At 47.1% G+C, this 27,296-nt stretch overlaps 1 protein-coding gene across 1 annotated transcript in view; it reads left to right on the top strand.

Annotated features, from left to right (window-relative positions):
- RYBP (RING1 and YY1 binding protein) overlaps window positions 1-17,604 on the top strand; it is a 34,870-nt gene extending 17,266 nt beyond the window's left edge. Inside the window, exons 3-5 of the mRNA XM_072347636.1 lie at window positions 9,291-9,467; window positions 9,585-9,683; window positions 13,823-17,604. Coding sequence (XP_072203737.1) covers window positions 9,291-9,467; window positions 9,585-9,683; window positions 13,823-14,075 — 529 coding nt within the window. The 3' untranslated portion in view covers window positions 14,076-17,604. The remainder of the gene's footprint in view (window positions 1-9,290; window positions 9,468-9,584; window positions 9,684-13,822) is intronic.
- Window positions 17,605-27,296: the final 9,692 nt, after the last annotated feature.

A 27,296-nucleotide genomic window follows, 5' to 3' on the forward strand; every position in this document is an offset into this window, starting at 1 on the left:
CCTTTTTGATTTGCTGTGCCCACAGCATTCTTAGTACAGGTGATGATTTTCAAGCAGCAAACTTAAACCTGTGCCACTTCCTAAGTTCCCACTAAACCTTTAAAGAGTTCTGGGTGCTGGATCCACGTGTCAGGGTGCTGCTGTCCCTGTCCCAGCACAAAAAAAAGCCTTCTGTTGATGGGATCCTGTGACTTGCTGCTGCTGGGAGTCACTACGCAGGGATTAACAAAGAACATGATATAGGGGGGAATATTTACTGTTTTTTGTTGCACTGTTGGGCCAACCCAGGAGGCTTTGGCTCTTTTTTCTGCCTGGCTTTGGTGCGGTGTGGGGGTCTGCACTCCTAGGAGATGGCTGCTCAAGGCAGCGCGTGCTGTTCTGTGCACTGTATTTGAGCAAGAACGTGGTTCTGTTTCTAGCTTGCTTTTACTCGGAATAAACAATTAGCCACACAAATCCAGGAAGAAATTAGAAGAGGAAGCGGTGTGAGATGGTAGTATCTCGCTGACTCATTTCTGCAAATCTGTAGCAACGAGTAATATCTGTAATCTGGTAGATGTGCATCTCTGATGTGGTGTGATCTTGAGGATCGGAAGATCTCTATGTATTTTCTTCTGCTGTAGTCATCGTGGGGTAAGTCACTGCCACAGCTTCCCCATCGTTAGACCGAACTGATACAGGTGGTACTGAGGTGCCTGGGTGGTGTGGTGTGGGAATATACCTGAAGCACCGAATCCAGCCCTGCCTGACTGCTCAGTGATGGTTGTCAAGACTTCCATTTAGTAGTTCTGGTGTTATGTTTGGTATTGTACAATAAGGAGCGAGTGTTTACCAGCAGCAAAATAACTCTTATAACACTGTGCCCAAAAATTCCTGTTTTTAGCTGTGGAGTTGGGAACCTTTTATCACTTTCTGAGAATTCATAAAAATCTGTAATGCAACATCACATAGAAGTGTAGAAAGTCCTAGTGTGTAGTACAGCATGCAGGGTGTGAGGGGCTGGGGGATGCACCGTGTGCTGTGATTGGGCTTTCTGGTGTGTGTTGTTGTATGGGGGAAGTGAAACTTCAGAGGTACTTTATGTGTTCTTCCATTTCCAAGAAAGCTCTCCCTGGCACATTAGTACTTCATTCATCTATAAGCCAGTTTTGCTTTCATTGCCCTTCTTCGTTAGGAACAGCGTTAAAAGTGCGCCTATCTGCTAATTGCACGTGGTCTGCTGCTTCCTTCAAAATAAAGCTAACCCCCAAATCTCCATTTGCAGGAGCAGCCGGCAGCTCCAGCAGCACGCTGAGCACTGTCACTGCTCTTGCTGTGTGTGCTCTCCTCTTGGTGGGTGACCACAGTGTTTGCGCATGCATCTCCTCTTCCTGCAGCTCTGTGCAGCTGCTGGCAGTGCCCTGGGCTCAGTGTGTCCACACTCAGCTGCTGCCTTGCATCAGACTGCCAGTCCTCAGCGCGCTGTGGGTCGGGCACGCAGCCAAAGGCAGCTCTGTGCCGGCAGGGAGAAAGCATCAGGAATCCCAATAATGCACACAGCAGTCCCTGCGCTGCTCGGTCAGTGGAGATGGAGCGAGTGAGCTGTGGAGAGATTGTGGGTATTAAGTGGGATGGGTAATGAAAGGCTGCTCGGGCACTGATGGGAGGCTCTTTAAATGGAAAATGACTTTAAGTGATGGTGCCGGGCTGGTCGCGGTGATTTGCAGCTGGCGCGGGTTCCTGGCTGAGCTGGTAGCTTTCAGCAGCGATAACCGCTGCTGTGTGATGGAGCACCAGAGTTGCTTTGGAGAATTCAAAGAAAGAACTTCCAACAGAGCTTGCTCTCTTGCACTCCTTGGAGCCCAGAAGGAGAGCAACTGATTGCGTTTCTGTGTGTTTGTGTGGGGTCTCTTTTATACAAATAAACGTTAGGTGAGGAAGAGCTGAAGTCAGTTCCTCCAGCCCAGGAGTGATAATTCTGAAAGCAGAAAGTGGTGCTCCTGGGGCTGCGGTGCTGATTTGCCTGACGCAGGTGTGGGAGCAGTGGCAGAGCTGCAGCTGGGGGCTCCCTGGGCTTCCCCAGCAGAGTGCTGTGCTCAGGCACAGAGGGTTTCACTTGCCTGTCTGTGTTCTGTTCTCATTGCGTATCTCCTGACAAGAAATAAAGCTCTAAGGTGCGTGGTCACCTTATAAAAAGGCATGCCTGCCTGCATCCTTGTCTCAGAGCATCTGGTATTCCATGCAGTGTTAGGAGAGCATGCTGCTCCACTGGGCAGGGAGCTTTCCTCTCGGACCACAGGCAGCAACAGTTTCTGTGCAGAGCATGCTGTGGCAGGGCTCAGCTTCTCTCATGAGATAAAGCCCTTCTGATGTAGCTGAATTAAAATCGCCACCTTGCTCACTTGGCTTCTTTTCATGGCATCCCTGGAGATTTAGGGCCTACAGAGACTGTTGAGCATCTGCTGCAGAACAGGTAGCGTCTCATCGTGCTGCTGTGTGAATTGAGCCTGGCTGGTAAATGATAGAGAAGTCTTTTTTTCCCCCCAGCATACGGAGTGCTGCTGTGCCATGAGCACAGCACGATCTCACACCAGTGAACTGGCACATCCCTGCACTGCAGGTAGCTCTGCAACATGGGAACTCCAGAGGAATGGCTCAGCTGTTGTAGGCATGGAGCTGTCAGCCTTCGTGCTGCTGATGCACCTTGCTGCAGGATAGGAAGTTGAGGGACTGTTTGCTTTCCACAGGATTACACACAGCTCAATAACGAGTCCAACAGGAAGGAGCATTCAAGGAATTGTTTTGTTATAAATCTGAGTATTTTATTGCACGCATTGTGGTTGCTGCCAGCTTTATGAACTGTTTTCCAATTTTTGCTAGTGAGAGCAGCTTATTTCTGACATGCGAGTGAAATCGCTTTGGTTTTATCATCCTTCGGGTGATAGCAGGCGAGTAAATTTTGTGCTGAGATCAGTGAGTTTTCCCTGACAGTTTTAGAAGTTGTAAATCAGGGATCCTTTGGTAGTTCTGCAGTGAGGTGTGCCTGGATGGAGGTGCCAGAAGCAGCAGTGCTGCAGCTTTTGCAGTTTTGGTGACCAAAGGACATAGCCTAAGGAAAAGGAGGCTGTAATCTCAGGGCCATCATCTCAAGTTCAGACTTTGTCACGTCTTTCTGGCTGCATCTGGTTTTCTTTCAACTCGGTTGTGGGTTTTGTATGCGGTAACACAGTTTTCCTACTGCTGTAGAAATTCTTTCTTGCAAAAAAACAGTAGAAGTTGTTGCAAAAAGTGTGTTTTTGCTCTTGAAGTGTGGTTTTGCAGAGGACTTTATGAGGATGGCTCATCACTCCTGAGTGCAGCAGGAGCTCTCTTTGCTGCTCTTTGTACTCAGGGCTGCAAGCTCTGCCCCTTGGTGGCAAGCAGGTGGACTTCAGGGAGAGCTGTAAGGGTGCTTCTGCAGTGAAAAATACTCCAGCCATTCTCCATACATCCTCGCTCTCTGGCATTGTCCTCACAGTGCAATTTGTGTGTTGGTATTCCTTCTACTGAGCTCCTTCTCCAGCTGGTGGGCATCGTGATTTGTAAACATGCCTAAATTGTAAGGAAAAAGCCAGTGCTGAGCCTCCTGCTAAGATGTAAGAGTTGCATGTTCCTGCAAGTGTCACTGAAAGAACCTCTGACACTGCAGAGTGACGGATGGGCAGCGAGCGGGCAGCTTCCAGTAAGTGCTTTCTCCGGTAGTGCTTGGGTTTAATTTAATAACCTTTTAACTCTTAATTTAAGGACCAAGGAAAAGAAAAGGAGGGGTTGCCTTAGCAGTCCTGGCTGGTGCATTGCTGCCCTTTGCTGCAGGGCACACAGGAGGCTGAGGGTGCGCTGGAAGCTCACCATAGGTGGCCGTGTGTTTTTAAATGGGCTTCATGTACTCTGTGGTGAACAGTGGATTTGTGTGTGTAAAGTCATTATTTTCTTGCACTTTTCTCTTTCCAAAGTGTTCAGACGTAACACTGACAGTCATACATAACGCTTTGCTGTGTACTCATGTGTGGTTCACAGCAAAGCCTGTCCTTCCTGTGTCTTGCTTGTGAAAACCCCAAACCTGCAACCCACAGTTTGGTCTTCCTTGGGTTAGCTTTATTTTACATCTACTTCAGACAGTCAGTGCAGAAGGAGAACTCCCTTCTTTCAACAGAGTACTGCTCAGTCATGTGTTTCTTACTGTTTGACATTTTGTTCGTGGTCCTGCTGCTGTCCTGTGGCCTTGTACTACATAGGGAAGCTCAGGTACCTGTATGCAGCTCCCGTGACACTGTGTAGTTGTACACTAAGGGCAGTTTGGCCATTCATCTCTTTTCTTGCTGGTGAAAAAGGCTGTGTGGTCACAGCAACTGAGCTGGAACATGCATGCAAGGAGTGCTCATCCTGTTGTTTTTATGGCTTAATTTCTCTCAAGTTTAGACCCCTGTAGGTGTAACGTTCCTTAAAGAAGGTGATTTTATTCTTTTTGTTGTGTATATCCATGGGTTGGTTCCTAACCTCCCTAGCAGAATTTCTCAGCAGTGGGATTAACTGTAGCATAGTTCTGGCACTAGTGGTTTCATAAACACATCAGTACTTTTAGTCCCGTTTTTCCTTTGAGCAGAGACACGCTCATGTGTTGCTGGGATTATTAAAATAATCATGTACTTCAACTTTACACTGTGCTGCATATGAAACAGATTTCCTCAAAAGAAGCAGAGAGCCTCTCAGAGGTCTGCTGTATCACCACTTGCATCAAAGCTCGAACAGCATGAAATTACCCAAATCCTCAGTACTTCATGTTACATGAGGCTTTTGACTCTGAAATCCCACTTGATGCTACTTTCATTCTTCTGATAACAGAGTTGTAGGAAAGTAAGAGCAATTATAATTAGATCCACATTGCTGGGATTGCCAGAGTCCCCGTGTGTGCTGCCGTGGCTGTAAAGCAGGCTGCGGTTTCCATGCTGTGTCTTCAGGAGGTGGGTGGTTTGTGCTGTGTCAAGAAAGCAGGATCAGAGAAATCCCAAACAGATACAGAAATTAGGGTCACGTGAAAAATACGGTGAGACTTATCCTTCTTTATCCCCCTGCAAATCCAGCTCCGAGTAAATAGCACATGTTGAACGCATGGTGTGATCTGTATGCAGTGCTTGTGCTCTGTTTTCAGCCCTGAAATGGGCTTCCAAAGGAGAGCTTGAAGATATGGAAGGAAGTACACTGGAAGATGCTTGTCAGAACCTTAGGAGTACAGTGCTTTCTTGTTTTGGGAGCGCAGCAGTGTGTGGGATCCCTCTGCCATTTCAGGTGCTTCCTGTTGGTCTCATGCAGTGTCATTTAGTGGGACAGGGTACAGCCCAGCTCTGTTAGGGAAGGGGTAAGGTGGTCAGGAGCATGACTCAGTGCTCCTTGTGGGTCCCTTGAGGTGTTCTTTGGTAGCTGGGACTATTTGTGTGCAACACAAGGTGAAGACCTGGGTGCCCAAATCATGCTCTGAAGTTCAGCTTTCTCATGGATCACAATTTCTTTGCTGCTCCTGTGGTCAGCTGCAGTTGAGCACTATAGCTAATGTGAAGCAATTTGGTTGAATGCAATTTTGAAAGCATAGTTTAATTCAGTTTAATTGTACTTAGTTTTAGGGTGGAAGAATCCAGTCCTTGTCACTGGATTCTAAAAACATGGGCAGTGTTCATTGAGTGTTCATTGAGACTGCATCTTCACAGTTGGGTTTTTACCCAGACTGTTGCCTTAACTAGGGGGAAACTGCCCAAGCAAAGCCAAACTTAATGCCAGGTAATGGGAAACCATTTTGTCCTGGACATTTGCATGGAGAAATTGTTCTTATGCTCAGCTGTTGGCATCACTACAGTAATTTTGCCCTTTTTGTTGCTAGTGTGGAACTTGGATGTGTTTGAGACCACTGTGCAGTGTTGCATCTCTTCAAAGACATTGTGGAGACTGGGATTTGTTGGCTGTGTTGTGTGCATGGTGACCTTCGATTAAAAGCTAAGATAGATGTTGGTGTGCTGTTTAGAAGAGGCTGAGATGAGGTTTAATTTTTGTCACCTGGATATGTTCATGGTTTGTACGAATTGTGTTCATGCTGCAAACTGGGGAGCAGATTTGGGACAAAACTGGTTAATGCTCATTTCTGAGACTCTCTGTCATACAGAAAATTTGAAAGGGGCATTACGTTTCTGTTCAGGGTATTCTGGTTGAACGATAACTTATATTAAGGTAATAGTGGTGTATTAGGGTCAGGAACACTTGGACACATTGTAATGTTCAGAAAAGGAAGGAAAAAAGGAATTTGAGAGGAAAAAGTAAAAAAAAGCAGCAAGAAGGGTTCCTTCTGTTTTTATGAGTTCACATTCTGGACGGGATGCTAATTTGTTGTAGCCCTTGTGGGAATTGGACTTGGTTGTTCCCACTGGCTTTGTGTCAGTGCTTGCACTCAGGAAGGCGAGTGGTGCCCAGTGTGAGCTGTCACACAGCAGTGCTGCTGCTCCTGGAAGGCTGAGCAGCCGGTGTGATGTGGGACAGGGCTGTGCTTGCAGTGAGGCTGGGGTACTGCCTCACATCCCTTGGTTGTGGTTACTATGGTTATGACTTGCTGTGCTGGAAGCATGCTGTTATGCTTGCTTTGTTTGGCTTCTTGTGAAGGGCCTGTAACCAGTGGGTCCTGGCTGGAGCAGCACTGTGGGCCTGACTGCAAGGCATTGGTTACTGCATTGCTATTACTGTTATGCTGGATGGTGAACTTGTGTTCTGACTTGTGCTCTTTTATCAGCTAAGGCCCCTCATTAAATAGAAGTCATATCCCCTTTAAAAATCAGGTCTTTATCCAAGCAACACGAACTACAGCTCGGTAGCCATTAAAGTTGAGAATAACATCACAAACAGCAACAGAATTAAAAGCAGGGAGATATGGAAAGTGATGCTCTCAGGTTCCTGAGCTGGGTCTTCCCACACACAGCCCCAGGTTCTGATTTACCTGTCTGGGTGAGCAGCAGATCGCTCAGATCGCTGTGAGTGTAGCATGGGAGGCAGCTCCATGCTGTGGGGTTAATGGTGCAGGGAGATGGTGTCTTCCTTTCCTTTGGAGGTTCCTTGATGCTTGAGATTTTTCACATTAACTTTTAAGGTATAGGAAGTGAAGATAAGGAAACAATACACAAACCAACAACCCTTTTATTATTATTATTATTTAATCGCATTAGCTGCTGGCAAGGAAAAATGTCATGACTTTCAGTTCCTGGAAGAGTGGTGGGTCAGCAGGTTGCTTCAGACAAGCTGCTGCTGCCAGCCGTGTGTGACTGCATCACTCTGACTTCTGTATAAAAAAAGGCTTTTTTGCATGCTTATTCACAGTCAGCAGACAGAAGTTGCTGTACAGCAGGGTTCTAGGTGCCGGGGTGCTAAACACCTCTGCTGTTCTGTAAACTGTTGCATAGAACAGGGAACTGCTTGGTCTGATCTGCAGAGCTTTCTGGCACAATAATTACTGGTGCACCATGCATATTGAAGGCTGAAATCCAGATTCTTTGTTCTCTAGGAAACACGTGCAGATTGTAGCACAGAGTGCATAATAGTTTCTGTACTGCATGAAAAATACAAATGGTGGTGGTGTTGACATAGATTACCCCGATTCCAGCCTGTAGACTTGGTAATAACTCATTGTGAATTCAAGTGTCAGGGCAGATGCGGCCCAATGTGCATTAGTAGGAAGGGTAGCCACAGCAGAGATGGCTCTGGAGGTTGGTGGTGCCTGTTGCTGCCCTGTTTGTAGGGCAGCAGCCACGAGTTCACCACGGGTGCGTGCAATGACTTGGGTTTGTGCCCTGTAATGCTGAGCAGGACCAAAGAGCTGACAATCTGAAGAGCTGGGTAATCAGCAGGGTGGCCTTAATGATATGGGTGATGATCAGGCTAATAGAGTTTGTTTCAGGGTTCCAGCGGCAGTCAGTGGTGTAACTTCAGTGCAGGCAGTTTTCAAACGACCCGAGAGCTGTGGGGGAGTTGTGGCTTCCTGTAGTTCCCAAGATCCCCCCACTGGTGCGTGTGTCAGCTGTGTGCTGCCGTGAGAGGCTTTCCTTAACCTGCATAAGCTTGAGCTGTGCTAGGAACCAGTATAACAACATGGATAAGCATCGACAACAATTGCAATTAGTGTTCAGCTCCTAATAGAGTTGACAGCTCTGTTTCCTTCCCCTCCAAAGCCACAGGGAGAGTGTAGGTCTTTGTGGTGTAATGGTACTGCTCTGTGCTGGGCCAGAGGGTGAGCTGGCGAGCTGCTAAACTAAGAGTTTGGTTGAGGAATGCAGAAGAAACCAAGGTATGAATTACTTGGGACTGTGTGAGTGTCAGGTTCTTGCATGCCTTGTTGTTGTTTTTTATATAAATCGTAATTTGAACATTTTCTTTCTGGCTCCAACCTGTGAGTTATGTTGCTGTGCATTGCTTCACCTGTGCACTGCTTGCTTACCTTGCTCTGGCTTGAGCTGTTGTGGCAATCATGGCATAGGCTGGTGCCTTGCCTTGCGTTGCCACATGATGTGATGGCAAGCAGCCATTCCTTCTGCCCTGTGCTGAGGACTTCACTGTGATTTGGAGGAGTTGACTCTCTTGTGCTTCCCTTTCAGCCCAAGTGTACACTGTATACATCCCAGAGCTCCACTTGGGGCTTTCAGACAATGGTGTGAGCACGACATGCCGGGGGCTGGCACAGCCTTTCTCCCTGTAGGGTGCTGAATGCCTGTTTGTTTTCTGTGAATTTCAATCCTGGTGCTTGGGACAAAGCCATCTCAGTTACCTTCTCTTGTTCTTTGTTACATGTACTGCTTGCTGCATCAGTGCACCAGAAACTGGTTTGAAAAAATACAGCTGGAGCCTGATATTTATCAGGGAACTGACTTTTATCTTTACCTGTGTTCCTTCTGTTGTAGAGTAGCCCATGTGCTGCGATTGGCAACTTCTTGGAAGCTGCTTTTCACTGTTGTCTAAAATTGGGCTGTATTTTCATGAAACAGGTAGAAGAAAGGGAGCATTATACTTTAAGAGTATTAGATGAGGCTGAAAATGATGGAACAGCAGCAAGGAGCATTTCTTAACTTGAACACTTGTGTCTTGTTTGGTAGCAACAGTAGGACTCAACGTGGAATGAGGGCATCCATGTGGTATTTCTTAAGTGAGGTATTCTTCCCCCGTCGCTGAAATAAATCTTTGCAGTGTTTTCTGTGAAGTAATTGTTGCTTTAAAAAGTCTGACTGCAGGTCTCTCTATTATCGTTGTAGAAAACCTAGGATAAACTCTCAGTTGGTGGCACAACAAGTTGCCCAACAGTATGCAACCCCACCACCACCCAAGAAGGAGAAGAAGGAGAAAGTGGAAAAACAAGATAAAGAAAAACCTGACAAAGAGAAGGAAATCAGTCCCAGCGTCACAAAGAAGAACACTAACAAGAAGACTAAGTAAGTTTCAAGGATGCAGTGTTAAATGTGGTGTTACTTTAAGCAGTGCTGCGCATTGATTGATTGATTTGAATGTTAATCTAACATGATCTCCCGTTTTCCTTTCAATTCTTACAGACCAAAGTCAGATATTGTGAAAGATCCTCCTAGTGAAGCAAATAGCATACAGTCTGGGAATACTACAACAAAGACGAGCGACTCAAATCACACTTCAAGGTAACTTTATAGAAAACATTAAGCTCTTAATATCTGAGAATTGTATTACATAGCAGACACTGCTCTTCTGATGGGCTGACAGTACTGTCTAATGGACAGGATCTGGTACAGTCAGTATGACACGACCTTCCTTGGCTGCGCATGTGTAAGCTCTCAGACACTCTTCTGGTGAGGACAGATTCAAGCATTGGAATTACTTGTTCTGTTAGCCACTCAGTTCACATTTCATTGCTTAAATCATATGTCACTTGGGCAGTAATGCTTCTTGGTTGGACAGAATTCATCAGTCATCGTACTGATCTTGGTCAAATTCTTACCATTGCTTGATAGCAGTAATGAAGGCTTACTTATTTTTTAATTTCCTTACCTGTAGTTAAGTCACAGTAATTGTCAGGGTAATTCTGTGAATATGCTGGAGTTAAGACTGTGCGCAGATTTGTTGGACTCTTGCTGTTAGCGAGAAGTATGGATGGTCGGTTTTGTTTACCTATCTGAAATGAGCAGCTGTTTATGGAGAGGAGTTTGATCCTAGTCTTGTCTACACTGATACTCTGTGCTTGTTTTCCTTAAGTAGTGTCTTGTGCTTTACTTCATACTTTGGGAATCAAAGTACTGGTTTTATGTTCTTGAGTGAACATGGCTACAAGAAGCAGAATTCAGCTGGGCACTTTTCCCTGCGTGGGCTACATAAGAATTGTGTTTCTTAATGGTGTTCTATAACACAGGTATTTTCCAGTGAAGCTATGTGAACTCAGTCAACACTAGTTAGCTGCAAACAGTCACAAAGTACATGTGAGATATGATTTCCACTGTTGTCTTAGTGTAAAGATTGGCAAGACGAGACTGCAGGAAACTGTCTTGGAAGATTGTAAGTAATAGAATGAAAATGTTTAACAGTGGCTATCCTTTATAGAGTAATTCATTTGAATGTAGTAAAGGCGTTGTGAGATTTGTTGTGCTGAAATGAGAAGACAGAGTTGTTTGTGGTGACTCCTGCCAACTGTTCTCCTCATTGCACTAAGATTTAAGTCTGTGTTCTTGAGCTGGTTGTAGAAATACAGCTTTATTGCAGTGATATATATATATATTTCTTGCTCTTTTCAAAACCATGCTTCCTTCAAGGCTTAGGATGCAGGAGACTCAATGCACTTGACTAATGAGATAATGTTATGTTGATAGATTGCATCAAATAATTGTTTTCACTTCTTAAAGGAGTCATTCTGTCTACTGCCGAGTTATCTCGTTCATGTTTTGTGACAAGACTTCGTCATTCCTAATTAATCCTTAGTAGCATCAGGTCTATCAGGACTATTTTTAGGGAGTACGTAATCTCCTCTGAATATTAAACTCTAAGTGCTTAGTTTAGTGGAATTTAACTTGCAGCTCAATGCCCTCAAGAGCATTGTCAGTCATCTTTTCAAGGCCCCGATTCAGCCTTTCAGTACCTGAAGGGAGCCTATAATCGGGAGGGGGGAATAAACTCTTGGAAAGGGATGATAATAGCAGGACAAAGGGAAATGGCTTTAAGTTGAAAGAGGGAAGATTTAGGTTAGATGTTAGGGGGAAGTTCTTTACTAGGAGAGTGGTGAGGTCCTGGAACAGGCTGCCCAGGGAGGTTGTGGATGCCCCGTCCCTGGAGGTGTTCCATCCATCCAGGTTGGATGGGGGGCCCTGGGCAGCCTCATCTAGTAAATGTGGAAGTTTGGTGGCCCTGCCAGGCAGGGGGGTTGGAGCTTCATGATCCTTGAGGTCCCTTCTAACCCGGGTCATTCTGTGATTCTGTGATTTTTACAGAGTTCCAGGTTACCTGTTTTATCATGGAGTCATAGAATGGCCTGGGTTGAAAAGGACCACAATGCTCATCTCATTTCAACCCCCTTGCTGTGTGCAGGGTTGCCAGCCACCAGCCCAGGCTGCCCAGAGCCACATCCAGCCTGGCCTTGAATGCCTGCAGGGATGGGGCATCCACAGCCTCCTTGGGCAACCTGTTCCAGTGCATCACCACCTTCTCTTCATTTTCATGCCCAAGTTTCTTAGTATTTTTTGGTTACTCATCTTTGAAGGAGCCCTCTTTGAACTCGTGGTTACCATGCCTATTTCTGACAGAACTTTTGTTTATTTTACATTGTCTTGCACTCTTTGTTTTGAATTGCATTTCTTGGCCATAAACTTTTTCAGCTATAAAACGGGATGTGAAGCATCAGTGTGTTTGATCACTGGTGGCTCTGGAGAAGCTGTGGCAGGAGTGCATGTTTGGTGCTGCCGGGAGGTGGAGGCAGTAAAGTCTGTTTGTGTATCTGGGCCAGCATTTCTTGGGCTGAGTAAGAGGGAAAACAACTGCCCCAGCCCAGTTACAGGAAGAGCTGGGTTTCCTAGAGGAACTCAGGGTTTGAGGAGGAAAATACATACGTGTACTACGCTTCCGGGAACACTTACCACTGCGTTCAGTGCTGATGCTTTGGGGCAGCACTCATCTGAGATGTTATCAGAAGCTGACGGAAACCCCAGAAGTTGCTGAGCTGGCTGCCCTTCCGTGTCACCCACAAACGAGGTGACATCATCTCATCTGGTCTGTGGTTATGTTACACTTGCTCACTCTAGCAAGTGCGTATGTGCGACGCGTGCACGTGGGCGTGCGTCTCATAGCTGCCGGGTTGAGAAGCCTGGGAAGTTTTACTCGTGGGTATTCCTATGTGGTTAGCATTCTGGCTGTGTTGCGAAACTATTAGAATTGTTCCTGCTGTACTTGTTAGAAATATACAACTTGTATGAAACACCTTCTAGGTTTGATATGAAAATACTGCTTGTGGTGTAACAGCTTTGTTTTTGTTGAGGAAGTCTGCAGCAATACAGACTTCTACAGTTCTCTGTCCCTCAAGCTGTACATTCATCCTTAATGCTTTTTTCTATTCTGTCTGGTTCTGGAATACCACATGGATTAACTTTTTAAGGACTTCTTCTTGTTAACTTAGCACTGCAAGCCAATGAGTATATGTGGCAAATACAAAAGCAGCTTAGTTTTCTTTTTTGTTTAGGCTGCATTAGCCTAATATACTGTAGACAAAGAGAAAATTGGTTTAAAAGCTGCAGCTATCCTTCCCCCCATCTCTTGGAATAAGGCAGTTCTCAGCAAGCTACTTTTCACTGAAGTATAAAGACTCTGCTTTTTAATTTCCCTACTGAGAATATTCCACTGCTTAAGTCTGACCTTTAATTAGGAGGAAAAGCAGTAAATTGCAGCAGTTGCTGCAGCTGACTTAGAATTGGTTGGCAGCTGGAGGAGTGTCCGAGGTTTGTTATATCAGGGCTTTGGACCAGCCCCCAAAACACATGTGGATGTCAGCTTCCTAGAGTCCAGACCCTTATTAGCTGCATTACTAACTGAATGATAGCACAGCATGCAAATTACTGAGATAATCCTGGACTATAAATATCGGTTTCTTTTCTGTTGTTCTTTCTTTCCCTAACCCGAAGATCTAGCTGCAAGGAACATCCCCGTGTCTTCTGGATGTTATTTCCAATCACTTTGTTTCCAGAGGGAATGTTCTGAGCGATTTCACACACAGGCTGATTGGGCATCTGATATGTAGAAGCTCAAAGTGTTTGGAAGAGGAGCCAAGTTGTCCCAGTGCCCGTGTTGTTTGCAGCTGCAAAGCTCCAATGTGGGAATGAAAGAGCAGCGTTCAAATACTTTAATGTGGCTTTGTACTGCAGAGTCACAGCCTTGTCTCATAACATCAGGGCGCATGGGAAGATGGAGAATTTAGATAACAGAATCCTTTCATCCTCCCTTTAGGGAGGAGATCCCTAGGTCTCCCTGGCTCCTGTCTGCTTGGCTCTGGTTTAGTGTCCTGCTTTCCAGCAGAGATGGTTGAAGATAGCCGTCAGCAGCACGGCACCGTTTGCTCTACACAACAGGTCTTCCCCCTGGGATGGAATACCCTGATGCAGGGGGCAGGAGGTCAAACCTGTGTCCTCTGCCGTGCAGCGTTTGCTGCTGCCTGGGTTCTCTTCCCAATTATTACAGTCTGTGCAGACAAGTGGAAGGAAGGCCACCAAGCTTGTTGAATGCTGTTTTGTTTTTTTTCTAATGAACTCTTCCTTCATTTTGTTTATAAATGTTTTCTCATTTATCCTAGACCCAGACTGAAAAATGTGGACAGAAGTACTGCACAACAGCTGGCAGTCACAGTGGGAAATGTCACGGTAATTATCACAGACTTTAAGGAAAAGACTCGCTCCTCTTCCACGTCATCTTCTACAGTGACCTCCAGTGCAGGATCAGAACAACAGAATCAGAGCAGCTCGGGCTCTGAGAGCACAGACAAGGGCTCGTCCCGCTCCTCCACGCCAAAGGGGGACATGTCAGCAGTCAATGATGAATCTTTCTGAAAGTTGCACATGGAGTTGTGGAAACTATGAATCAGGGTATGAAATTCAAACACTCCACCTGCCCACGCTGCTCACATCCTGGAGAGCCTCTTCTGTGCTTGAACACACTTCCTTGGACATCGACCTCTTACTGATGCAACCAGGATAATTTCTGCTTGCCGTGGGCATCTGGCCACCAAGGAATTTCTCACCCTAATGATTACTCTTGACACTTTTATGTATTCCATTGTTTTATATGATTTTCCTAACAATCATTTATAATTGGATGTGCTCCTGAATCTACTTTTTATAATATCTGCTGTGCACAATTTTCCATGAACGTTACGACTTTTGTTTTGGGATAGGGAGAGGGTGGGGAGGGAAGGGGGCTTTATTTATTGCATTCACAAACTCCATCCTCTTTCAACATATCCTTTTTAAGTTCAGTTCTTCTTCCAGTTATACTGTGTACTATCAGTTTTGATATAAATTATATATAAATATATATATAAATAAATATATATAAAGGGTTATTTGAAACCAATACATGGAAACGCTGGTGCTTGAAACACTGTGAAGTGAAAACAAGATATCGAGCAGTTAAAGATCTGGGACAGTCCCCTTCTGTGAAAGTGCTGAAACTGAAATGGTGGAACTGGTCGTAGGTGAGGAGTGTTCCCGGAGGTTTGAACCTAGACAGGACCCATTTTCTTGAGTTGTTCCTTCCCCATTTCCTCCCTAAGCAATGGCTAAAGTGTACTGAACACCGTTTGGATTTTTATACCTTGGGATGTGAAATCAGAGGATCTCTCCAGAGCAGCTCGTGTTTGCACTGGGGTAACTCGGCTCGGTACGTTGCAGGTTTGTGTCCAGCTGGAGTTGTGGGTGCTCAGAGCCAGGCTGATGTCAGCACACCCCACCCACATGCTTCAGTAACACGAGCATCGCTGTGTCATGCATGGCCAATCCCACAGAAGTTTGGCATTCTTAGGTGTAATGAATTTTGGCCATTTTTCAGACCTGCATCAATGTCTGAGGTAGCTCTAGAACTGGAGTTGTGCTTGGGATTTCAGGCAGCAGTGCTGTGGGGCTGTTTCTTGCTGCAGTGCATACTTGGGTGCCATCGGCTCCATGTCCTGTGCTGTGGGATTGCTGTTCAGCACAATTCCAGCCATGCTCCAGAGCAGCTGAGCAATGCCCAGCGGGGATGTTAGGGATGTGGCAGCCGATGCTCTTGGTATCCTGCTGCAGAAGCAGTGAAAAGCTTTGGTGCTGGGTGCTGCTTGTGACCAGCACCTCCTTCCTTCGTGCTCTGACGTATTCAGGCTGTCATTCCTTTTCCTGGCCTGTTAGTGTTGCTTTGCAGTTTACCTTCCATGCATTATCCTGCTAAAACACTAGTCTGAAGAGGTAGAAAAACACCTCTTTGGCTTTTTTTTTTTTCTTTGTTTAGCGGCCCCAGAGTGCTTTGCAGTAATTTCAGGCCCAGAGGCTGTGGCTTTGGTCAACATCTATGTGTAACTTTGGGGTATGAAGAGGGCCACTTCTTTTTATGACAACTCCGTGCCAGCTGTTACATTGTGAATTAATTGCTCAGCAAGAGGCGTTTCTCTTCGTACGGGGCAACTGGTGTAACCTTTCCTTTAAAATCAGCGTGGTTCTGAGTAGCGGACATTGGTTCCTTTCTCACGGTGACAGAAATCCGTGAGGTGCCACCAATCCTTCCCAGCCTCTGCCTGAGGGTGCACATGGTGGCAGTGCCTTTGTGGTGGCGGTGGTGTTCCCAGTGTGTTCCTATGGGCACCCCAATGTCATTCTGCTGATATCCGCAGTATAGGCCGTCTTTAACCTTTTTAAGCATTTTTAAAGTATTTATTAAAGAACCAAAGGAAACCGGATGCTTCCTATGAGCATCAAGACAATTTATTATACATAGTTTTAAATACTATGAATTTCTCAATCCACATTTTAACGTTAGTGGGATATTGCAAAGACATTCCTTTTCCAGTTTTTACTATTCCTTTAAGGGTCTCAGGGAGGGTAAACTGGTCAGCCATATTTATTTATTTTACTGAAATGTATTGGAATAATTTTTTAAGAGAGATTTTTTGAAGATGCCCCCAAACTTGTATATTTTGCACTGCTTTGTAATCGATCCGTTATCAATTAGGCTTGCGCGCATGGGGCCCACGATCCGGCAGCGCGTGTGAGCGCACGGCACGTCCCTTCGATAGGGCTCTTCCTGGTGCTTCAAGTCAGCCGTGTGCTCCCATTTGTTGTTGAATCTGGGAATTTGTGCATGAAAAAGCATTGTGTGTACCAGGAAATGGCTTCTTTCTCAAATGGATGGACCTGTAGATGAGGTGAAAGAGCCTTAACGCGGTACCCGGCTACTCATCGGCTATGGTTCAGTAAGCAAAATCTGGTTTTGGGTGTGCCTCCTTGATAAAGCAGCTTACTATAAATAAGTGGGAAAATGGCTTTGGGACAAGTGACCTGTAATTCTGCGTTTGGTAGGAACTGCTAGCAGAGCATCCAGCTCAGCCGGCCTCGTCTGTGGCCGTTGTGCCGTGGGTTTGAAGGACAGCATTCACTTCTGCACTTGGTTTCTGAGCTCAGCACCCCAAGGCACGCGTCCAGAAATGGGATTCTGTTCACACTGCGTCCGTAGGTTTCCTGCTGTTGTTAACAACCGAGCCAACAAAACACTAGTCTAGAGGAAGGACCGGGCTCTGGGCGTTCAGTGGCACAGAAGCAGGTAAGTAAAGCACAGTGTTACGTTCGCTGAGTTTCAATTTGACACCGACACACACATATCGACACAGCTTGCCCGACTCGCTCAGTTTAACAGTTATGCAAAGGGAGAATCCAAAAGCATTTTAGGCAAACAGACTATTTATTTTAATTGGTCTCAGATTGGACAGATCTAAAACGTGGCGGCAGCTTCCATGAGTTTATTTCCACTGAGATTTTTCACCTGCCTTACCAAGATCATTCTCAGTCTACTTTTTTAAGCTCTACCATAAACTTAAATTATTGAAAACTTATTAATTGCTGACTATATAATAACCTTTGCTTGTATGTAACCGAATGGTTTTAAGAGCCAACATTTAGAGTATGACAATGGAGCTGAACAGTTTTTAATGCGCAAGCAGTTCTGTTCTTGTGTATGACTTGTAACCTTAATTTACTGTGTAAAGATGGTTACATTATTTCCTTAGCTTTGTTTGTTGGAGACAAATATAGAATGCTTGTTTAAGTATGTCAAAACATAATCTTATCTTGTGGATTTTTATGTTAATGTATTATACGAGCTATATTTTTCATTTGCCCAGAAAGACAGCTTGTATAACGCTTCTGAAAGTTTTTCCGCTCTGTAAAGTCTTTAGAGCTGACAGTCCTGTTAGGTTTGTTTTAATCTTCATGCTAAAGTGTCAATGGTGGTTTTGTGAACTGGTCAGAAATTCACAGGTCTTAAATGTTTTCGGGAAATTTATATTGGACACTGCTCTTTGTCTAGCAAATAAAAGATGTTAATATATTCCTGTTACTGGCATGTGCACGACTGTTATTAGAAGCCACTTTATCATTTTCCTGCTTTAAATAGAAATGTCTATTTATGAATTCTGCTTGTAGTTTTTTCACAAATAAAATAGTAAAATTTACTGCCATCTGAAAGCTCTCTTCTTTGGGAGATGCCACTCTTTGGAAGCAGGGAGGCGCTTGTCTTCCCTTCGAGCTGTCGCTGGAGCACCCCAGTTCTGCAGAGCCACAGCTGTGAGTCCGCCGTGTTCTGAGGATAAGGTTTGGGGTTTGTGGTGGTGGCTGCAGAACTGGGGTCCTCGTCCTGTGATGTCTTCCCTGTGCTGTGGCCATAGAAGCGGTGAAGCTCCGTGCCAGAGGTGAGAGCCCTTGGGAGCTCTTCTGGGTGCCGTGTGCTAACGAACTCCCACGAGTGGGATTAACAGAACTTAAATGTGTTTTAGGGTCTGACTGTACTTTTGGTGCATAAAAGTGCTGTTATTTTGCAAGCAGTAGTTTGATCCTCTGCTAGGAAACAGGCTGATGGTTGTTCCCAGGCTGGAGGCGTTCTGTGACCATTCAAATCCAAACACAAAGTTGAAATTTGGGAACCAAGTGATTGGTAAAATGCAAAGAAAAAAGAATATCCGGAGTTCTTTTTTCTTTATGCTGGGGAATATGAGATGGTTACTGACCTAAGAGCAATTTGGGTATTTCTGTGTGTGCAGGGGAAGCGTGTGTTACAACCAGAGGTCGGATTAGAAAAACACTGTGCAAACAGACTCCTCAATGCTTTAACCTCAGCTGGAAGCGAGTCAGAGCGGCAGATGCCAAGAATAAGAAGCAGCATTAAAGGTGCTGTGCGGTGTGGCTGTGAGCAGCAGGTGATGGTGGGACAGACATGCTGGTACTGCTTGAGCAGTGCAGGTGGCACTGACCACTGCCTGAGCAGCAGAGAAGTGAGGATGCTGGCTGAGGGATACTGCAGGCAGTGGTGGGGAATGCTTGGGCTGACCGTGTCCGTGTGTCCAAGACTCATCTGTTGTACCACTTTGCTGCTGGGTTGTGCAGTGAAGCTCCTTTGTTGGCTTTGGGTTTAATGGAAGGAAGTTTTTCACACAGAGGGTGGTGGCACACTGGAACAGGTTGACCAGGGAGGTTGTGGATGCTCCATCCCTGAAGCATTCAAGGCCTAGCTGGATGTGGCTCTGGTCTGGTGGTTGGTGACCCTGCACATAGCAGGGGTTGAAACGAGATGGTCATTGTGGTCCCTTTCAACCCAGACCACTCTATGATTCTATGACATGATTCTATGGGTAAGTGCTTGGTGCTGCAAGGAGTCTTTCTCTAAGCAGGGTTGAGGCCAATGCTGATTCTGCCTGTACCTGTCTTGTAGGAGTGTGCTGGAAGCACCTGCTGTGCTTTCTCACTGCTTGTTTGTATCTCTGCAAAGAACAAAGTGCACATTGAAATTGTCAGTAGCACCGAATGGCTGTCATAGAAATCCAGAATCCAAAGCATTACAAGCCGTGTATGTGTAATGGTCCTGCTTATGGCATCACATGGGAACTCATGATGGCACAGAGCAATCTATATCTAACAGTGGTCCTTGCATAGTATGAAGCTAGAAAATAATGCTACTATTCCTGTACTGCATGTCTCTCTCTGGATACCAAAAGGAAGCTCCCACCACGACTGTTAGTGATTTCAACGACCTTGAAAATGTCATGATTTCATATCACCTGTACCCACATTCCTTCCTGAACTTCTTTAGCATTTGGAGCTGTAAATACTCCTCCAACCTACTGAAGAGGAAGTTCCAGCACATGGATCGCCTCTTCCTTACAACCCCACCTTGTGCACCAGAAATCTGCAGAGTGAAGTGCTGCCCTGCTCTGCTCTCCCAGCTCAGCCCCATGTCCGTGCCAGCAGGTGAGTCAGCACCATGCGAGCCGTGTAATGCCGACAGCGTTCGCCTCAACACCGTGAAATTCCCGGCGTAGTGTGCACTGATAACAGCCCATCAGGAGCTTTTAGGAAGCATTAATCGGTCACAGCTCCCGGAGCTGGCTGGGGCTGGAGGAGGGCTGCAGTGCCTCAGAGCTCTGTGCGAATGGCAGAAGAAACACACATCTTCCAAACTCGAGAAGCGTGGACGTTGCGTTGCCGCATGGGATGCACGTGGCAAAGGCCACTTACCTGGGGCTGCTGCTTGTGCTTCTGCCCGGGGTGAGGGTTGGGGAGCCCCAAAGAACGTCCCATTTGTCGCAGCAGGAGGGAGGTGGAGCTCAGCCTGGCAACTCTGCTGTGTGAGACCCAGCCATTAAATGGGTTTAAAAAAATAATACAATAAACAGTGGTGCTCTTACCTCAGGCAATCCATTAGGAGTGTGATTTAGTGCAGGGAGGGCTATAAAGGCAGTTGGTAAATTCTTTGTGCAGCACAAATAACATTCCTACCAGGGAAAGGGGCCCTCATAATGGAGCAGGGAGGGGCCCCTGGTTTAATGAGGCCATCCGGGAGGAGGTGATATAAAATAACAGAGCTGGAAAATACGGATCTTCTAAATCTTAGGGAGGACTCCATCCCCAGAAGTCATGAGGCTGAGACCACATTCAGTGCTGCTTTAAAGGCAACCAACTGGCAGTGTGCGCTGCGACCTGGAGCTCAGAGCCTGGCTCCGTATGATTACAGCTCCTTCTGAGGAGCTCTCTTGCACTGACTGATGCTATTTTTATCCTCCTTCATCCTATGGGGCATTTCCAAAGGGGAAGCAGTGCAGGGAACGGCAGCTCCTAGTTCTGCTCCCTGCAATGATCCCTGTGATGAGAAGAAGGGAGTGAGGCACAGCCCCGTGCCAGGCAGAAGCAGCCGGCATCACTCCAACACAGACCATAAATCAGAGCTGCAGTGAGTTATGGTGCCACGGTGCTGCTCAGGCGAGGGGGAGTCTTTAAATCAATCAGGCCCCAAATAAATAAATAACTGTGCAGCACACGCTGGAGCACACGTCTGGTTCCCACCACGGGCGGTCATTTAAGTCTGACACGTGGAGTTTCTCCTCATTACCTGAGCTGCTCAAGTCATGGGAGGGAGAAAGCAAAATTTTTCTGTGCTTTGGTTGTTGTTGCCAAAGAAACCATCTCATTTGGTTGCCATGTGTGTAGCAAAGCTGGTTCTGTCCATCTGGATGGTGAAGGCTGAAGGAAACAGCTTTGGGAAGGCAGCATGCAGAGCGCTTTGCTGCTGCCCTGCCCCAAGTTTGGGGGTTCTCTTCTACATGGGATCTTCTGTCACCCACACAGGGGATGAGGTGTCTTCCCAAATCTCTATGGCTAAAGGAGCACCGTGCATTGGGATTTCAGCAGCACCTCTGTTGCAGCAAAGATGCTCTGCCCTGGTTTGTAAAGGGGAATACAGCTGAAGGGAAATGGCTCTGCTGCAAAGTTCCCAGCATGGCACGGCTTCCCTCGGGCTGTTTGAGCCAGCCCAGGTGAGTGTGACAGAACGGCTCTGAGCCCTCTCCTGCGCTGTACCCCCACAGCACACTGAACTGAGCAGTGGAGCTGCTGTTTTCCCGGCACCTTGCAACAGAGAATGAAATGATTGCACAACTGGGAGTTCAGCTTTAGCCCTGAGCTGCTGCACTGGGAACTTTTCTGCTGAAGTTCCCCTCTTGACCCCAAAGTGATAAAGGCCCGTCAACACTTAATGCTGTGTCCCCTGCCTTAGCACAGCTGTGTGACACCCAGGTCTGCTGCTGTGCGATGGCACAGTGCACGTCCCCACTGTTCTCCAGCACATCCCTGCGGGGCACCTCTCAGCACTCCTGCAGTGCCGCATCCCTGCCCACTGCTGGCTAAATCCTGCCTCGCAAATCATTGACCCCATAGGTCATAAATGCTCCTTTATGGTCTGTCAAGACAAACTCGATTCTTTACGTGCACCCTAAGTCAGCACAGTAAAACTTTTATGATGTTTTTAATAACAAGAGCTACTGCACATGAACAGCAACTAATTTTTAAAGCCCCGGTATTTCAGCTGAAACGGGTTTTCCGGCTCCGTGCTGGAAAAACACTTAGGTCAGTGCTTTCAGAAGGCAACGTCTGAAGCAAACCTCTTTGCCTGAACCAGATTCCCCAGCCTGATGCATCCTTAGCCCAAGAAGTGGGGGATCCCAGGGCAGCAAGGTGCCCCTTGCCCCAGGCAGATGCAGGATGAGTCCCTCCTGCTGTAAGGCTGCGGCACTGCGAGAGGCAGCGAGTGCTGTGAATGCTCGGGGGAGCTGCAGGGAGGAACTGTTGCTGTCGATCTACTAATTAAGATTAATGTGCGAGCTGATAAGGATGACTCTGTGCCAATTGCTGCTACAAGCCAAGATCCTGTGAGGCAGCGGTGGGTGCGTTCCTGCTTCCCCAGCAGCAGGAGGCCCTGGTGCTGTGCTGGGGCTCATAGTGGGGTAGGGAGGTGCTGGGGGCTGCCCTGATAGAGGAAGGGGGTTTGGCTTTTAGGCAGTGTGAAGGCTGCGTTTTGGTTTTGTACTCTTGTCCCAGTAAGCATGGGAAATTGAGGGATGTTTAAATAGATTGTCGATAGACTTACAGAATGGTGCGTGTATGGTTTCCTGGGGCTTATGGGGCTCTATGGGGCTTCATGTGCCCATGCAGTGGGACTCCAGCAGTTAGGATTTGCCTTGGCCATGGTCGTTGGCACATTGGAGAAGCCTCATCTCTGCCCAGCTCCACAGCCAAACCCGAGCCTCCCTCTTGACCTCTGTGTCTGAAGTCATACTTAGTGCAAATTTACCCCAGTCCCACATGCAGAATTAGATAACCTTATCACTGCATCCTGCACAGATCAGTAACTCTATGACTGTCGGCTCCTTTCAGCCAGACGTCATCGCCTAGCAACGTTGTGCTGCCTCTTTGGATGCAGGCTAATTCGGTTTCTGGTTGTCCATAACAAAACCTCACAGAGGCATCTGGCACACGGATGGGCCTTGGGCATGGGGATGGCTGCAGTACGGTGGACAGGAGGAGTTAAGGTCTTCATGTCTGAGTCTAAAATGGTGGCTTGTGTACCACCTGTACAGGGCAGAGCTGAACCTTCAAGGAATGAAATCTGTGAAAGGGTTTTATTCCAAACTGCTGTCATGTCTGGAGATGACTCATGGCAGGGGCTGGCACTGGGCTTGGCATTAGGACATATGTCAATGAAAAGACTGAGCATGGCTGTGTGGTGGTGCACAGCCTTGGCTCAGGATGGGTTACAAAACCTTAATTTTATCATTAAGAGTTTGGCTTTGGGATCCGAATACCAGCACTGAGCTGTATTTCCTCTGCAGAGTCCATCTGTACAATGCAGTTAGGGGCAGGGTTGTTAGTGGGCATGGCGGTGATGGGCTGAGGGTTGGACTTGATCTTGGAGATCTTTTCCAGCCTTAATTATTCTGTGATTCTATAGGACTCCTTGAAATAAATTAAGTGCTGATGCTTCTTTAGAAGGAATTTATGGGCAGTAGAGTGTAGCTTCAGATGGTGAAGCACAGGTGGAAACCTGAGCACAAAGCTGGGTGTAGGAACCAGGGCTGTGCGTGCCACGGCCATGTCTGTGCCAGCCCCTCACTGCTGACCTGCTGCATCCCCATGGTGACGTTCATGCTGCCACACTTCTCTTAATACTGCTGAGCACCAGGAAGTCCCCAAGGATTGGCTCATGCTGAAGGCTGTGCAGTGCCATACAGCACTCAGGATGGAGATGTTAACATTTAAATGTAAGTAATTTCTGTGTGCATGGGTGAGAGCCCTTTACCGCTGCAGAAAGGCTGCCACTTACACAGTGATTGCCTCTGGGGATGGGAATGTGATGCAGACTTCCCTCCAGGTCTGCACTTTCCCCAGAGCTGTCTGAGCCCTGGGACCAGAGCCAGCTGTGCCATGCTGCCTGCACACTCAGTTCAGTTAGTGGATGAGGATATTTTAGGTTCATCCCAGACTGAGATCTACAACTTGAGCTGCACCACTGGCCTGGAGAAGCCCGCACCCTTCCCTCTGCCCAAAGCTCTGCTCCCTCTTGCAATGCATCTCCAGGTGGAAATCTCAGCAGCTGTCCTCCTGCACAGCTATCCTGGCACAGAGCACAGGGTCTGTATCCTGAACCCTAGTGAGCACCCAGCTCCTGAGGCTCATCTTCCTCACACCCAGGGAACAACAGGGTGGTTCTGGATCCCACGGTTACAACCCCACGCTCAAGAATTACTACTACTATTATTTCCAAGGAAACAAGGTCTCTCACTCATATATTTCATGTGATTTCTCACATCCGGAGGTTTGCACGTGATTTTGCTGCCTATTTTTAGCTCCTCAAACATCCCTGCTAGGATGAAAGCTTTAAAGAAAACCCACCCTCAAACTGATGAAACACTCATTTGTCTCAGTGCTGAGTTACTGAGTGTCGCCCCGAATCCCTGAACAAATGATGGGCTGCCCAGTTTGCTGTCACAGTCTCCAGGCCCCCTTTTAGGGAGGTATTCTTCCATTTTGCAGGTAAAGTGTTTGTCCCACACTGTTCTTGGGCAGAGAAGGATAACACATTATCTTCCCTCTGCCTTTATTCATGTCTGCATTTGACTTTTAGGGAACAAACCACAGAGCCATGAGATGGGACCAACCCAAACGACTTCCAGCTGTAGGAACAGCCCGGCTGTGAGTGGTTAGTGCTGATCGCTGCTGGGCTGGGATGGCTGCTCAGAGAGCCCACACTAAACCTCTGCAGGTCACCAGCTGTATGCAGCAGGTGGGTGCTGGTGGGAGGGAAACCCCACGGGCCCAGAGCCATCACAGAGCCTGGGGTGCTGCAGGGAATGTCCCCATTTTCCTGATGTCCTGAGAGAGCAACAGCAAACACCAGTGGTGCTGACAGCCCCAACCTGAGGGGGAGGTGATGGTGTCCTGGTTGGCTGGAGGAGAAAGTGTGTTGGGCAGAGAGCTGGGGCTGAGCAGGGCTGGCAGCTGCCTGCCTTCAGCATCTCATTAGCAGCACTGTCATTAAATGTGCTTGGGGCAGGTCCCTGCTGAGTGCTGCTCTGCTGTGTTCCCTTCTGCTCAGGCTGTCAGTGTGGGAAAGCCTTTTGCCCACTCAGCTGCCATCACTTTGGAGTGCCCCCTGCCTTGAATTTCCTGCCCCCCAGAAGGGGCGGCTCTGTTCATCTGAGCACTATGCATGGATTTACTTTTTCATGCTCTGGTTACAGAGCCTGGAGACCCTGCAGCCTCTCACCATGTGCTTCCGAGCTGTGAGCTAATTGAGACATGACAGTATGGAGCAGCAAAAGGTGCCTGCAGAACAGCTCCAGGACCATGCAAGAGACAGGTGGGGTTGTAAGGCTTCACCACACAGCCATGGCAATGGCTGCTGCCCTCATCCTCTCAGGTGTGAGTACACAGGTAGCCACTGAGGTGGTGCTTGCCTGATGCTGAGGTGTTGGGGCTGCAAGATGGCATCTCCTGGAGCTTGGCACAGCAGTGTACTGCACTGCACCTTCTGCCAGCTCTAATCTGGGTGGGCTGACCCAGCCTCTGCTTATGTGTTACACTAAGAAAAGCAGAGATAAGCAGCAAAACAGCATGGAAATGACACGTGTAACTGATGTTCTAACCCTTCCCCTTCTTATTTGACCCCTTTCCAGCCATGACCCATGGAGAGGAGGTCAGTGAGGCTGAAATCCTCTGCACAGCCGTGTGCAAGGAGCAGCAAAGAGTTGTGCTCCTTTGCCTCCACTGTCCGTACTGCTGAGAAGCAGCCTGGGATTACCTCCTCCTTGCAGCTCTTTCTGGCTGTACCCAGAATGGAGTTGATTAGAGCTGGGTGCTGTGGGGGAGCACCCTGTGTGCCTCCCGCAGCGCTGTGGGCAGGGCAGGAGCTCAGAAGGGTGCTGAGAACCCGGGGATCTCTTTGTGATCTGAGCATTTAATTCCATTACTTGCAGGCTCTGAATAGCTGGTTTAAACACCCTTGACCTTCTGCTGCAGAGCAGATCAAAGCCGATCTCTCTGCAGTGATACGCTTTATCTGATTCAAAAGGGAAGCATCCAATGAAGGGCTTGTTTTGAAAACATTCTTTCACGTTGTGACCTATTACATTGTTGACATGTTGCCCTCTGGCTATTTGGCATTAGTTACACTCCAAAGCTATCTGCGGCATTAATCTAATTTCGCCTTTCCTCATCTTTACTCCTTGATCTCCATATTATGCTGCTTAACAAATCTGCTCAGGGCCAAAATCGCTTTAAGATGGAGCTCGATAAGTGGTGGAGGACTGCGGGCAGCGTGGGGCACACGAGCTGCAGGATGCAGAACAGCACAGCAGGACAGGGATCTGTTCACCTGGTCTTTGCTTCTCTGATGCTGCTGGGTTTGGGGCTGGTGATGATGTTGCTCTCTTCACCCACTTGTGATGGCTGTGGCCTTTCCCTGTGCTCTGAGTGTGCTGGGGGTGCTCTGCCTACGGAGCTGCAGACCCTAAGGTGCAGCTGCATGCACAGATGCAGGGCCAGGAGAAGTTTGGGAGCAGTGGCTGCTGCGGTTTTCAGAGCACACTCTTGCTGGATCTCAGTTCATGCTCTCACTTTGTTGGCCTTTGGTTGTGTGCAGTTGTGCCCAGATTAGAACCAGGTGAAAAATAGTGTTCACAGAGCTCTCAGTGGGAAAAAAAAGAAAAACAACAACCAAAGGTTTGATTTTAAAAGTGTTTCATTTTGAAAAGGGGAAGAAAGCCTAAGCAATCTGTGTTGTTAATATTTGCCATCGCTATCTTTTTAATGCAATACCGTTTCACCAAAGCTGTGGCTTTCAGCAGCAATGCAGGGCTCCTGGGAAGCAGTTTTCATTAGAAGTGCACAGAAAAGCTCAGCAGAAGTGGAATGGAAGCTTATAAGATGGGAACAGCACTCTTGATGGAGGCTTTCCCAAGTCTGTGGCCCTTTCTGTTGGTGTTGTAGTGGGTCTGCTTTGTGCCTGTCTCTGTGGAACATGCAGTGATAGTGTCATTGTTGACTGCAAAACTGGAAGAAATGAATGAAGAAAGGTACAGCAAAGGCCAGTGCTCCTTGAGGTTGGTGCTCACATCTATGCTTTGTAATTCTGAGTTGGGAGAGGAGTGGTAATCCACCTCTATTACACATAAACAATATCATTTACTGTAGGGTCTGGATTAAAAGGGTTTATGAGACCTGAAAGCCATAGATAAGCATTTAGTAGGATTTACTGAAAAGCCTTGAATGAGACTTCCAACAGGAGTTGGGAACCTTCTGCAAGTCTCACCAAATTTTATACCTACACCTTTAGGGGTGTAAATACCTTCTGAAAATCTAACAGACCCTCTCCTCTTATCACATATAAATCCAAAAAGGGCAGCCTGAAGGATGGGAGAACCATTTTCTATGTGGGAAATCTGGATCCTATCATAAGTTCACCATTCTGCAAATATTTTTAGCATAAATGCATAAGAAAATTTGTTTTCCTTAATGTGGAGAGCAAATTGTATGTTGTGAGCAGGGGAAGCTGGGGATGGAGATCACCAGACTTAGGGACAGAGGTGTTCAGACACTGCTGCACCAGCACTTCACTTGTGCAGCAAGGGACCATTGCCCCAGGGACCATTACCAGATCCTGCAGTGTGAGAGAACTGGAGCTGGGAAGGATTTTGAAGCTCCTATGGC

This window comes from Excalfactoria chinensis, chromosome 12, assembly GCF_039878825.1.
Source record: "Excalfactoria chinensis isolate bCotChi1 chromosome 12, bCotChi1.hap2, whole genome shotgun sequence".
In the NCBI taxonomy this organism is placed as follows: Eukaryota; Metazoa; Chordata; class Aves; order Galliformes; family Phasianidae; genus Excalfactoria; species Excalfactoria chinensis.